This window comes from Ochotona princeps, chromosome 11 (genome assembly GCF_030435755.1).
Source record: "Ochotona princeps isolate mOchPri1 chromosome 11, mOchPri1.hap1, whole genome shotgun sequence".
Lineage (NCBI taxonomy): Eukaryota > Metazoa > Chordata > Mammalia > Lagomorpha > Ochotonidae > Ochotona > Ochotona princeps.
The window spans coordinates 49524446-49539316 of NC_080842.1; the positions used below are offsets into that span (position 1 = coordinate 49524446).

The 14871-nt window shown below is 46.7% G+C and overlaps 1 protein-coding gene across 1 annotated transcript in view; it reads right to left on the minus strand.

Annotated features, from left to right (window-relative positions):
• Positions 1-3265: 3265 nt before the first annotated feature.
• The window catches only part of KLB (klotho beta), a 35711-nt gene continuing 24105 nt past the window's right edge, over positions 3266-14871 (minus strand). The window contains exons 4-5 of the mRNA XM_012931389.3: positions 6769-7912; positions 3266-3670 (exon numbers count right to left, since the gene is read on the minus strand). Of these exons, the coding sequence (XP_012786843.3) occupies positions 3282-3670; positions 6769-7912 (1533 nt within the window). The 3' untranslated portion in view covers positions 3266-3281. The remainder of the gene's footprint in view (positions 3671-6768; positions 7913-14871) is intronic.

Below are 14871 nucleotides of genomic sequence, written 5' to 3' on the forward strand. Positions count from 1 at the left end.
AGATGTGTTAGTAAAGAATGGGTTACAGTCTATACCTTCACATAGAGGCTTGCCTATTGAGGGCAAATTAGTAGTTCTCAAGTGAGTTTATGATAAACCTGAATATTATGTTTTACCAATAGATACTGAGCTGGATTAAGTAGAAGATGTAAGTTTCACTCTTGCGGAATTTGCTGCAGGTTTGAAAAGAGGCTTTAATATTAGGCTCAATATATAGACATGCCTTTTTTTTTTTAAGATTTATTTTTATTGGAAAGGTGGATATACAGAGAGGAAGATCTTCCGTCTGATGGTTCACTCCCTAAGTGACCGTAACGACCGGAGCTGAGCCAGTCTGAAGCCAGGAGCCTCCCAGGTCTTCCACGTAGGTGCAGGGTCTCAAAGCTTTGGGACATCCTCTACTGCCTTCCTAGGCCACAAGCAGGAAGCTGGATGGGAAGCAGGGCTGCTGGGATTAGAACCAGTGCCCATGTGGGATCCCGGGGCATTTAAGGTGAGGACTTTAACCACTGCTATCACGCTGGGCCCAGGCATGCTTTTTAAGATGCAAATTAAGGAGGTTAAAGTCCTAATGATAGCAACGAATTTTCACTAGAGTTTATAAGTCAAATCTGCACAACAGAAAATGCAGGGTCAAGTGGTTGTTTTCAAGGATAGTCTTTGTTCTACAGAATTAATAAAACAGAATGAACTGTAGCCTTTTGCAACCATGAAAAGCACCCAGTCTATCCACATAGCACGTTTACCCATCACATACTGCAGTTGGCTAATTCGTCAGACAGACTGAATTACTGGCATATTAAATTTGGCTTGTAACAGACCTGCAGGGAGCAGTGCTATGAGGAGTACATGAGGCTCCTCCCTAAGGTACCCCATAGTAGTACTAGCTGCTCCACTTCATGCTGCTCCTTGCTTACTGCTTGGGAAAGCAGTAAGCATCGAATGGTGCGTGACATCATTGGACCCCTGCACCCACCTGGGAGACCTGGAAGCTCCTGGCTTCAGGTTGCCTCAGCTCCAGCCGTTGACTGCCATTTGGGGGGTAAACTGGCAGGTGTCTAACTGCCTTTTAGGTAATTTATTTAAAATGGTACTACCAGGAAATGCTTGCAATGAAAGAATCTCAACTGAATTTGAACTGTGGTAATGCAACAAGGTGGAGGAATCCACCATGGGGGGAGGGCTGGGGGGGGAATCCCAGTGCCTATAAAACTGTCACATAATGCAATGTAATCAATTTTTTTAAAAAATGGTACTACCAGGGCCTGTGCTGTGGCATTCTGGACTGATCTACCCTATGGAGCTCGCGTCCCATATGGGAGTCAGTTCCTGTCCTACCAGTTTTTCTTTAAAAATGGTATTACCAGGGCCCTGCATAGTAGCCTAGCGGCTGAAGTCCTTGTCTTGCATGTCCCAGGATCCTATTTGAGCAGTGGTTCATGTCCCGGTGGCCCCACTTCCTATCCAGCTCCCTGCTTGGGGTCCAAAGCTTTGGGACCCTACACCTGTATGGGAGACAAACAACTCAGGTCCAGCAGTTGTGGCCACGTGAGGAGTGAATCAGCCAATGGAAGATCATCTCTGTCTGCTCTGTATATCTGACTTTCCAATAAAGATAATCTTTTTTTTAAAGATATTACCAAATAGATCTGTCATGCAACCACAACTACCTTGATTTAAGGTAGTTTCCTACTGAACGTTATTGAGCTAAAAAGTTTTCCCAAGACTGATTTGTTTGAGGGCCTGGCACAATTGCTCCATCAAGTTCCAGGATCCCATATGGGCACCAGTTCATGTCCTAACTGCTCCATTTTCCATCCAGCTCCTTGCATATGGCCTGGGGAAGTAATAGGTAGCCATGTTATCCTGCATGCACATGGGAGACCCAGAAAAAGCTCCTGGATTTGGATACGCTTGGCCATTTAGGGAGTGAAATAGCAGATGAAAGATCTTTCTGTCTCCTCTCTGTAAATCTGCCTTTCCAGTTACTTTTATTTTTCATAATCCGAAAAAACAGAGAAATCTTCCACTCCTTGATTCTCAAAGTGGCTGCAATAGGCAGCCTGAAGCCAGGCGCTCTATTTAGGTCTCCCATTTGGGTGCCTCCACTGCTGTTCCTAAAGCAGCTGGATCAGGAAAGGAGTAGCCAGGAAATGAGCTATCATCCATATGGGATGCAGGCGTCGCAGGCAGCAGTCTTGCTTGCCAGGCTTGAAGAGGAAAGGCGGTTGGCCACATTGTGGTTATTTAAATATCAGTCCAAAAAGTAGGTAAGATGGGATCTGTTCATCTGTATTTGAGCTTGTTGCTTCCTATACACCCCTAGTCTTGTACATCGGGATGAGGGTTATTTGAACACAGGCACAGTGATAACAGTTGAAGAGCCCAGGGGACCATCAGGTGACTAATAGGTAGCTTACAGAGCGTGGGTATCCTAGAAAGCATGAAGTGAATAAAAGGGTTTCCACACACAATCTGTAATGCACAATTTAAAATTTGGGTCTTTTGAAGTTTTTTATTTAATATTCTTGAAGCATAATCAGCTGTTTCAGGTAAGCCATAGAAAGGGAAACTCCAGATAGGGGTACTAAATGCTAAATCTTGGCAAAAATGTTAAGGAATGCCTGTTTGTCAAAGGGGGAAGCTGCTGTACTGTGAGGTTTGTGTCCTCAAATCTGGGTCCTGTGATCTTTCCAAAACGTGGGCAATGGAAGTCATACTAAGAGATCTAGTGAAAAGATCACAATGAGATGCTTTATAAATGCTTGATAATCTTTATTGAGAAAAACCTAAGGGATTTATGTAGTGAGGAGTCTATTCTGTGGCTGGCTGTACATTAGTACTACTAACCCTAAGATGCTTTTGAGAGCCACCAGGACCTAAAGGGAAAAGCACCTTGCTGCTACAGGTGACAAAATCATTGATCGTCCAATGGGGATCTGGGGAGTCTAACAAAAGTCACTTTTAAAAAAGAACTTTTACCATTATAATTATTGATATATAGAGAAAAAGATGGAAAACTGCTCACGAAATTAGATAAAGCAATGTGCCAGATACATAGCTTGGTAGCAGGGTGAAGCCTCATTTAGAACCAAGAACCAAATTCACTGATGTTGGCATCTAAGGGAAAATTCATTCAGCCACATGGCAGGAATTTTGATTGTTATTACCTTGTTTAGCACAGTTACGTCAAACTTTGTACTCCACAGTTACGTCTGTGTTACTGGCATTCGGGACTGGAGTGAATTGCTAAACTCTTTGCAGAGAGAAATAAGATCACTCTAGCTAAGAACTCTCTTGTGGCCTGTTTTTAATGGTATGTGTTGCAAGTCCTTTCTTTTCCATAATTTTCGTCTCTTCCATCTGTGAAACATGGTGATTGACAGCAGCAGAACCAGGGTGGAGAAGAAGCAACAGCTGAAGAATATCAGCGGCTTCTTCTGCAGGAGGAAGAAGCAGAGCGTGCACTCGGCGTGCCTTGGCATCTGGTCGCACCCAGGAGGACTGTTCTCCTCAGGGAAGCCGCTGCTGGCGATGAGCTTGTTGTAGACCTCTATGGAGGACTTGGCTTTGAAATCGGATGTGAAGAACCCAAATCTGGGCTTGGATTTTTCTTCAGTCAGTTTGAATGCATAATAGCCTTTGATTTTGACTTTGTCAATCAGGTATGCTGGAAAGTAGCAGAAATGAACACGGTGAATAACAAGTGAGCTGTACAGATCCTTGAGGAATTGAGCTGCCTTGGAAACAGGTTAGACTCATGCTGATTTAAGTTATGATTCATGAGCTGGGTAAGGAAGAGGGAATGTGTGATAAGGTTTGAAATAAATTTGAAGTAAAACTAGACTCCATAAGTAATCCAGAATAGAAAAAAAAAATTCATGAAGTTGAACCACGAGGATAAAAGTGCTTGTCACTTTTGTTCAGAGGGTCACAAGCAGCAAACAATTGTGTGTTACGGATAGTTGGTGTGACCTGATAACCTATTTATAATGGTGGGCTGTTCTCAAACCTTTCCTCCCTCCTCAGGCTTAAACTTCTGTCATCTTTGCTTTGAGATGATGACATTGCCTAATTCACTGGAAGATTTTGGCCACTGGAGAACTTCGTGTCTCACAGACACATCTCCCCACTTCCTAGTATCTGCATTCCTGTCTGCCTCCTGTTCTGCTAGAATGGGTGACCTGGACATGCAGCTGACAGGCTGACTCCTCCATTTGCCCACAGAGTTGATTTTCTCATGTTGGCTCAAGGACATCACAAACTCCCTACCCTTTTTCTCATATAGTAACTCCCTCACTACTAAGTTATGTGCATGTAAGATACTACAGTTTCTGCCACTCTTTTCTATTGGAAAGTCAGATGTAGAGGAGAGACAGGAAGATAATTTTTTATTATTGTTGGAAAGTCAGATATACAGAGAGGAAGATGGTTCGTCCACTGATTCGCTTCCCAGGTGGCTGCAATGGAAGTTGTGCCAATCTGAAGCCAGGAGCCAGGAGCTTCCTCCAGGTTTCCCACACAGGTGCAGCATCCCAAAGCCCTGGACCGTCCTCGACGGCCTTCTCAGACTGCAGGCAGGGAACTGGCTGCAGGGATTAGAACTAGTGCCCATACGGGATTCCTACACATGAAAAGAGAGGACTTTAGCCACTAGGATGCTGCGCTGGGCACTAAGACAGGAATATCTTATGTCCAATGATTCACTCCCTAAGCGACCACAGCAGCCAGAGCTGTGCCAGTCAGGGCCAGGATCCTGGATCTTCTTCAGGTCTCCCACATGAGTGCAGGATCCCAAGGCTTTGGGTCGTTCTCGACTGCTTTCCCAGACTACAAGCTGGGAAGCTGGACCACCGGAATACAAACTGGCATCTATATGGGATCCTGGCACAAGCAAGGACTTTAGCTGCTAGGCCACTGTGCTGGGCCCACGATTTTTGTTTTTAAAGATTTTTAGGGACTGGCACAATGGCTCAGTTGGCTGCAATTACTCTGCCTTGGCAACGGCAGCATCCCAAATGGGCACCAGTTTGTGTCCTGGCTGCTCCATTTCTGATCCAACTCCCTGTTTATGGCCTAGGAAAGCAAAAAAGGATGGCCCAAAGCATTGGGACCCTGCACCCATGTGGGAGACCCGGAAAAAGATCCTGGGTCCCAGCTGCAGATTGACTTAGCTCTTGCCATTGCTAGCACGTGGGGAGTGAACCAGCAGATGAAAGATCTTTCGGTCTCTACAAATCTGCTTTTCCAATAAAATAAATCTTTAAAAAAAGTCCAACCCTTACTAGGCTGCATGTGTTTGGACCTCATTCCTGGTTATACAGACCTGGCCCCAGGCTAGGAGCTTTGCATTTGCTGTTGCCTCTCCTACGCTCAGACTGCACTGACTTGCCCTGGGGCCTCGCTAGACCTTTTGGCACCTCCACATCTCCTCAGTTTAGAGTTGTAACCCCTGTATCATCCCCACCCCCACAAACACACCTTCTCCCTGTTTTGTTGTCTTTATAGAACTTTTTACCTCTGGTGCGCACCTTATTTGTTCATTTTTGTGTTACGAAAATCAGGTTTATGAGGATTTATTTTGTCCAAAAGTGGTCCCATGAGTAGAATGGTTTCTGCCAAGGTTGGTTACTGGCTCCTGGCTTTGACCTGGCCCGTCCCTGGCCATTGTGGCTGTTTGGGCAGTGAGCCGGATATTCTAACTCTTTCAAATAAATCTTTAAATAGATAAATATTTGTCAAATAAGTGAAGAAACTCCTGGCTCTAGCATCAACATTTAAAATTCAGAAAAAATAAATTTCAGAAAAAAATACTGGGTAGAGTGTTGAGATGATAGGTTGCAGTTTGTAACATTAGACCTAATAATTACACACTGGCAGTCCATCCTAAAGAATTCAAAAATGATAGATTGCTGGGCCCAGCGTATGGCGTAGCAGTTAAGGTCCTCTCCTTGAACGCGCCAGTTCTAATCCCGGCAGCTCCACTTCCCATCCAGCTCCCTGCTGTGGCCTGGGAAAGCAGTCGAAAATGACCCAAAGCCTTGGGATCCTGCACCCGTGTGGGAGACCTGAAAAAGGATCCTTCTCCCAGCTTTGGATTAGCTCAGCACTGGCCACTGCGGCCACTTGGGGAGTGAATCAACAGAGGGGAGATCTTCCTCTCTGCCTCTCCTCTTTGTATATCTACCTGACTTATCAATGAAAATAGATAAATCTTTTTTTTTAAATACATAAATTGGAAGAGAGGGTGCAAATTTGACCAAGTGGTGAAGGCCAGCAAGCCTGCTGTTGGCGTTGCTGTATCTACCACAGGTTGCTGCCCCACCTTCGTACTTTAGGTGGCAGTTGCCACAGCTCAGTGGCGGCCTCTGACATCCACCTGGGAGACCCGGGTTGGGTTCCCAGCTCCTGGTTTGGAGCCAGCTGCCAGGCTCATCTGAGGAATGAACCAACAGATTGGAGCTTGCTAGGTCTGTGCTCTCGAATGGTTTTTAAGAAAAACTGTGATACCATGATCCCTAATTGTATTTACAAACACGTAGTAAGCACACACTGGAAGGAGATGATCCTGAAAGATTTGACAGTGCTTGAGCTGTGCAGCTAGTAAAATAGGTGTTTCAGAAATCCAATGGGAAGGCTAGTTCTCAGGACGAGATCTGATTTTAGCCCTTGGGAGCCACTCATTTGAGCCCATTCCTATAGAACCTCCTCCCTCCGAGCTTTTGTGGAATCAGCCCGGGGGACCATACCCCACTCCGGCTCACCCACCTTTCAGAGCCTCCTGAACGTGCTTCTCCAGGTAGTACTGGCGGAGCTGGTCGTTCTGCAGAGCCTGGTCGTCGATACCGTTGGCTGTGATGTAGACATCCAGGTCTCCGTAGTTGCTGCGGATCCACCGGAGCAGCTTGCGCTGGCCCCATGGCATGACGGCCAGGCGACTGGGCGAGGCCAGGCGGGTGATGTCCTGCAGGAACTGCACATCCCGGTCCGAGTCGTAGCGGCTGCCGCTCTGCTGTTCGTGCATCACGAACCTGGTGGTGAAGTGGTTGAGGGCGTAGAAGTCGGCGGAGCCGCGGACCAGCCGCTGCTCGGCGTCGCTGAAGCGGGGCAGCGCCGAGCTGGAGAGCCCCAGCCGATTCTTGGCCGCAAGGTACTCCCTCATGGCCGCCGGGTAGTCGCCCGACTTGAAGAGCGGCTCGGCGAACCACCCGATCTCGAACTGCAAGAAGCGCTCAGCAGCCTGCCGGTGCGAGGCACTGTAGGGGTTGGCCGGCTCTGCCCAGTCCGAGTGCAGGGACAGGGACAGCGCCCCGCGCTGCGACGGCCGGTACTGGCGGTCGTACAGGTGCCACGCGAGCGCGTGCGCGATCAGCAGGTGGTGGGCGGCCTGGTAGGTGTCGTTACTGGTGCGGTTGTAGATGTCACTCAGCCGGTTGGGCTCGTTGATGGTGATCCAGAGCTTCACCAGGTCCCCCAGTTCCTGAAAGCACAGCCCCGCGTAGTCCCGGAAAGCCTGGGCCGTGGACGGGTGCAGCCAGCCCCCGCGGTGCTGCAGAGGTGCTGGCAGACCCAGGTGGGCATGGGTTGGGTAGTACAGCGTGACCATGGCGGAGATGTTGAGCTTGAGCCCCTCGGTGACCACACATCTGTAGTAGCGCAGGGCTTGTCGGTTCGCCTCGGCCAGGTTGCCCGTGGGCAGCACAGAGGCCCAGTCAAGAGCAAAGCGGTAGTGAGTGACTTTCATCCTAGCCAGCATTTCGAGTTGTTTTTTGATGGAGAGGAAGTCAGTGCACTGAGCCGGCCGTGTTTTCAGCTTCACCCCTTCCACCCGGTGCAGCAACCGGTTGCCGGTGGCGTTCCACACGTACAGGTGAGGATCGCTGAACTGCGGGGAGGAAGCCACCGACTCAGGCTGTGGAAGGGATACAAGAGGGGACAGGTCAAGCATGAGTACGCTGGCTGCGAGGGGCTGCGAGCTAACGAGTGTGAGAGGAAATGAGGCGGATATCCTTCATAACAGCTGTCCTGTTGATGTCCTGGCAAATGCCTGGGCCATTGTCCTCCCTCCCTGCCCAGGGATCTCCCAGGGAGACCAGAAACCACAGGGAAGGAACCACACCCAGGGCTTGGCTTGGAAAACACCCACAGAAGCTATTTTCCAGTTGGCTGGAGATGCAAACTCTCCTGCTCCCACAGGGGTCTCACCTGCCCCTGCTCAGTTACACCAGGAAGTTGTCCTGGTGCTGTCCATTAAAAGCAGTTACGACACGGGTATTCTAAATCCTGCCATCAAATTGAGGGAATGTGAAAAATACCAGCTGAGGAGGACTGAGATGGGAACTTGGGCTTGGGGGAGGCTGCTTGAGCCCAGTCCCAATGTCTGAAAGGCTGGTGGTACTGCATAGGCAGTGACCCCTCGCCACCGGGAATGCGCTTCTCCCGCTCCTATTTGGGAAGCTGCAGTTGTACTGCAGTTGCATCTGATGTGACTACTCCCTCACCCCAACACCACCCCCAGCAATTTGTGCACCTGGCAGAACATATCCATCCAGTAGAATCCTGAACACTGTGTCCATGCAAGGACCAGGGGGCAGAAGTGGAAAGAACACTCTAGTAGACCCAGAAATTCCCCAGGCTGACTGCTGGAGCCACTACGGGGAAAGACTCGTGCTTGGGAACTGGGTCATGATGGAACCGGTTTGGCCACCTCACAGGTGTGGGGTGAGGACGCTGGGCCTGGGTTAGTGCTGTGTGTCTCGAAAGCACTCATACAGGACCAGATGTGGTAGCCTAAAGATTAAAGTCCTTGCCTTGCAGGTGCCAGGATCCCATATAGGTGCTGGTTCATGTCCCAGCTGCTCCACTTCCCATTCAGCACCGTGCTTGTGGCCTGGGAGAGCAATACAGGATGCCCCAAAGCCTTGCTTGGGACCCTGCACCAGCACGGGAGAAGTGGAAGAAGCTCCTGGCTCCTGACTTCAGATCAGCTCTGGCTGTTACAGCCACTTGTGGAGTGAACCAGTGGATGGAAGACCTTTTCTCTCTGTCTTTCCTTCTCTGTAAATCTGACTTTCCAATAAAAGTAAATAAATCTTGAAGCGTTAAGACTAGAAAAAAAGAAAAAAGGAGGGAAGGAAGGAAAGAAAGAAAGAAAGAAAGAAACTGATACAAACATGAAGTGCTCTGACTTGAGCCCCATTTTTCCTGGTTGCCATGCCTGCCAGATTCTTGAATCTACACTAAAATAAAGACTTGAAGAGAAAACATTTCCAAATTCAAGATTAATAAGGAAAGGGAACAGTTCCATGCTTTTTTTTTTTAAGATTTATTTATTGTCACTGGAAAGTCAAATTTACAGAGAGAAGGAGAGACAGAAAGATCTTCCATCTGCTGGTTCACTCCCTACCATGTGGCTGGAACAGCTGGAGCTGAGCCAATCCAAAGCCAGGAACCAGGATCCTCTTCTGGGTCTCCCATGCTCGTGCAGGACCCCAAGGCTTTGAGCCATCCTCAACTGCTTTCCCAGGCCACAAACAGGGAGCTGGAAGGGAAGTGGAACAGCTGGGATATGAACCAGTGCCCATATGGGATCCTGGTGCCTGCAAGGCAAGGACTTTAGCCACTAGGCTACCACATCAGGCCTCATGCTTGTTTTTAAAGCACGTTTGCTCCTCATAGCTGAATTCAAATGTACCAAGAAAAAAAATTAACCTTTGGTAAATATTTTCCCTCTAATTGCTTTCCTATGTGTCATCTTTCATAGGCTAATTACAAAACCATATCACTACCCACTTGCCATCTGCCAGCCAACCATGTAGAACATTAAACTGGGAGAACATGGGTCATGTGAGATGGAAGGTAGTTAACTGAGCAAAATCCTCCTAGCCCAGGCAAACAGTTTCAATGTTCTGAAGGCTCAGAGCATTGGGGTATTGAGGGGTGCTCACTAAAGTCAGTATTGCATGAAACAGACAAGAGCAAATGAAAATTTTACTTTAAAACAAAATCTTGAGAAAGCATTCTTTTTAGATAGAACATGGGTGTGAATATCTAAAAGATCTAGTTTAAATTGGTAGATTTCAAACCCAACTCTAGCTCCCAGAATGTTTTTCTTTCCTTTTTCTTCTAGAAGAAGAAACTATACATTGGAAAAAAATCAGAGCTACAGAGAGACACACAGAGAAAACTCCATACACTCACTTCCTTGCAGGTGTTTGCATGGGCCAGGCTGAAGTCAGGAGCTTCATCCAGTCTCCCACATGGGTATCAGGGGACCGAACACCTGACCATCTCCTGCTTTTCCTAGGCCATTAGCAGGGAGCTGGATGGGAAGTGACTGCTTCCCACCACAAGAACCCTGTGTTATTCTTGGAGAAATGATTTTTTCCAAGTCTGGGACATGGAAAGAAAGGAAGCGATTCTGGGACAGTATTTTTTGTTCTTTTTAAACCCTTATATAGTCAAATTTTTTTCTTTAAGAAAGATATATTTTTTATTTGAAAGGCAGATTTACAGAGAGAAGGAAGAGACAGAGAAAGATCTATCCAGTGGTTCATTCCCCCAATGTCTGCAACTTCCGGAGCTGAGCTGATCTGAAGCCAGGAGCTAGAAGCTTCTTCTGGGTCTCCCTTACGGATACAAGGACCCAAGGACTTGAGCCATTCTGTACTGCTTTTCCAGGCCACAAGCAGGGAGCTGGATGGTAAGTGAAGCAGCTGGAGCACAAACTGGTACCCATATGGGATCCTGGCACTTGAAGGTGGACGATTAACCTTTTGTGCAATGGCGACAGCCCCTTTAGTTTTTCTTTTTAAATTTAAATTGGTATTTCAGGAGATTTATTTATTTTTCTTTGAAAGGCAGATTTAAGCTCAGCCTGTACTTACTGGTCAGGCTCCCTATTTGCTTCTCCTGGACTTTACTAGGTAGGATGTAGAGTTAAATTCTTCCTCACTCACTAGGTTGTTGGGGATTTCCTTGCTCACCTGCCTAAAACTTTTTTATTCTTCAAATGTTAAAATGCAAAGTTCTGTAAAACCATGCTTAATCACTATATACTGCAAAGTTTAAATTGTGGCTTAAGATTCTCCCCAAAAAACGTTATCAGTTTATGATTGTTAATGCTAAACAAGATGTAACTGCATAGAAACTTTGATGTTAAGTTTGTACTCAGCTGTTATATATATGATGGATGTTAATGTTGATCTTCCACTGTTCCTTGTGCCACTCTGATTTAGGTTAAACTAAAAAACATGTTAGCTTGGGAGAAAAACTTTACAGCAACCGATTGAGTATATATACTAAAATTGAGATGCCAAGGAAGTAGTTACAGGATGTGGTTAAGAACTTGCATTTTCTAACATATCGGTCACTCAATACCATGTTAATTAACTTCATGATGTTGTTAATTCCCATGTTTCTTTCTGTTGAATTTGTCTGGACAATAAGGTGCTTGACTCTCCACACGGTCCATGCCCGCAATGAAGGAATCATGACTGGATATAAACTGTACTACTGTAACAATATGGAGGAATTCAATATGGGGTGAGGGTTTGGGGAAGGCCTGGGGGAATCCCAGAGCCTATGAAACTATGTCATAAAATGATATAAAAAAAGTAAAATTAAATTAAATTAAAAAAGAAGAAGAAGAAGAAGAAGAAGAAAGGCACATTTACAGAAAAGAGAGACAGAATGTTTTCCATCTGCTGGTTCACACCTCAAATGGCCACAACGGCTGGAGCTGAGTTACTCTGAAACCAGAAGCCAGGAATTTCTTCTGGGTCTTCCACATGGGTCCAGGGTTTAAAGTCTTTCACACGTCCTCTGCTGCTTTCCCAAGCCACAAGCAGGATGCTGAATGGGAAGTAGAGCATCTGGGACATGAACAAGCACCCATATGGGATCCCATCATGTGCAAGGCGAGGACTAGCCAATTGAGCCATTGCACCAAGACCTTAATTTAATTTTTTAAATTTTATTTTAAACATTTTTTCATAGTTGAGAGGAATGCCTATGTGGGGCTCCAATAAGGGTGGGGAGGATTGAGGTATGGAGGAAGGTGGGTGGGACAAATTTTTTTTCCTCTTATGAAGAGGAGAGGTAGTTTTTCCTTAATTAGGTTTTCTCCTGGTATAGGAAGCTATTTTAAAATTTATTTGTTTGAAAGGCAGAGTTATAAAGAGAGAAGGAGAGATAGAGAAGGTCTCCATCTGCCTGGTTACTTTCAGATGACACAGTGACCAGGGATGAGCCAAACAGGTGTTAGGAGCCAAGAGCTTCTTCCAGGTTTCCAGCATGGGTGCAGGGGCACAAGGCCTTGGACCGTCTGCTGCTGTTTTCTCAGGTGCATTAAGAGGAAGCTGGATGGGAAATGGAGCAGCCAGGACTCAAACCTGTGCCTATATGGGATGCTGGCATTGCAGACAGCACTTCAACCCCGCTCTACCACACTGCCAGTCCCCCTGCAGGCAGAAAAGGCCTGCACCAGGCTGGCCTGAAGCCAGCAGTTGAGTGGAGCCAGGAATCAAACCCAAAGTTTCTGGTAAGAGAAGTGGGTGTCTCAAGTGGCACAGTGCTGAACACACCTGCCTGTTTTTGATGTTGGGGCCTCTAGTGCCATCAAATAAGGAGGTGAATGTCAAAAAGACATTGGAGCAGCTTAAAGGAGACCCACTGACTAACTAGGAAACAGTTTGGAGATCAAAACGAGTGTCGTCACAATGGAAATAATGAATTAGAAAACAGCTTGAAAGAATTTGCCCACTAAACATCAAAGGAATACTGTGAATAGAAATGTCTTCACCTTGTGATCTTTAATTTTAAAGCAAGGATCGTGAAGGAATGCTAAAACCATTGAGTGAAGTGTTGGGCAACATGATGTATATAATGGTTTCCAAGTTTCAGCAGCTTCTCAATTAAAAATGGAAATGGTAGGGCAAGACGGAAATGCTTAAGAGAACATGCAAATGCCACCATTGCCATGGAATTTGATGATACTACTTGGACAAGGTCCACATCTTCAGTAATGAGATAAATTGACCTCATGCACCTCCTGATGTCATACACGGAAAAATGCACGTTTCATTGATGTCAAATCCTTTCCAGAAATGGCCAGGGAATCTAATAAAGAAACCATCAGAGCACTGCAGAACAATGAAGTATTCTACAGTTCACTAGCCTGGACTCTTCAAATTAAAGCAGTGCCAAGGGTACAGAGGGTTGTATTGAATTGAAGGAGGCTTCAGATAACGAGACAATCAATGGATGAATCAACGGACGAAGGATCTTTCTGCTTCTCCTTCTCTGTAAATCTGACTTTCCAAGAAAAAGTAATCTTTAAAAAGAAAGAAAGTTTTGGGGAAGCAATGAATGCTAAGGGGACTGAGGAAAATAAGAAGGGCGCTGGTGGGGGACAGGCATGGCAATACTCCTGAAAGGTGACTTTCATTTTACTCATTTCCCTAGAGAGGGCAACTAGTTTTCTGCCTACACATACTAGTCCTACTCCCTTTGGTGGATTTTGCATAATCCACCCTGCCTTTGCTTGGCAAATCATTTCTCTCCATTTGCAGTCTGGTTCATTCAAAGGCAATAACACCTCCTGGGCACCAGGGTCAACATACAAACCCAGACGTGTTTGGCCACAGCGCTTCCCTTCTCAAGTAATCAGTGATTGGCGCAGCTAGTCACCCTGGAACCTGGCGTCCTCACGGAAACCTGAACATGCAGGTTTCTCCCATAAAGATGGAGAAAGAATTTTCATGTCTCTTTAAGTCTGAATTTTTGAAAAAATATACAGGACCACATTGTGGCATAGCAATTTTAATTACCTCCTACGATGGTGCCATTCCATATGAGTACCAGTTGGTATCCTGGCTGCTCCACATCTGATCCGGCTCCCTGCTAATACATCTGAGAAAGCAGTGAAAGATAGCTCAAGCAATTGGCAGGTCCCTGCCACTCACATCGAAGACCGGGAAAAAGCTTCTGGCTCCTGGCTTCAGCCTGGCCCAGTGCTGGCTGTTGAGGCCACCTGAGGGAGGAATGAACCAATGACTGCAAGAGCTGTTTCTCTGCCCAGCACAGTTTAGTGGTTAAATCCTCGCCTAGCACCAGGGATCCCTCATGGATGCCGGATTGTGTCCTGACTGCTCCACTTCCCATCAAGCTCCCTGCTTGTGGCCTGGAAAGCAGTCAAGAACTGCTTGTGGCCTTGGGACCCTGCACCCACATGGGAGACCCGGAAGAAGCTCCTGGCTCCTGGCTTTGGATCAGCTCAGGTCCGGGTATTGCGGTCATTTGGGGAGTGAATCAGCGGACAGAAGATGTTTCTCTCTGTCTCCTCCTCTCTCTGTAGATTGCCTTTCCAATAGAAATAAATAAATCCTAAAAATAAAAAAAGCAAACCAAATTATAAACACATTAGAAATGTTAGGAAAGAGATGCTTGTCTCTGCCTCTTGGAGGTAGCAGTTGGAACTGGGTGACTCTGGAGGGGCCCGTGCTGGATCTGAGTCACTGGGCTCATGCCACTCCATCTGCCTTCCTTTCCCCTCGGCACCCTTCCTAAAATCTTGCTTACATATCCATAGATGTTGAGTATCCCAACCAGTGAACTTGACACGTTCATGGTTTGGACTGTTTTCTCTGGCCCCATCCGTGCTATGGCTATTTGTCTTTCTGTAAGCTTCCAGCTTAGGCGACAGTGATGATGTCAACTCCCACAGGACGGTGTCCAGAGACTGACCCAGCACCCCTGGGAAAATCACGTGGCCTCCCCTACCTCCCTACCTCCTTACCTCAGTTTCCCTTAACCATCAATTGGGAGTTTTATGTGGAAGGCGAGTGACTGCACCTGCATTCCAGCAGCAGG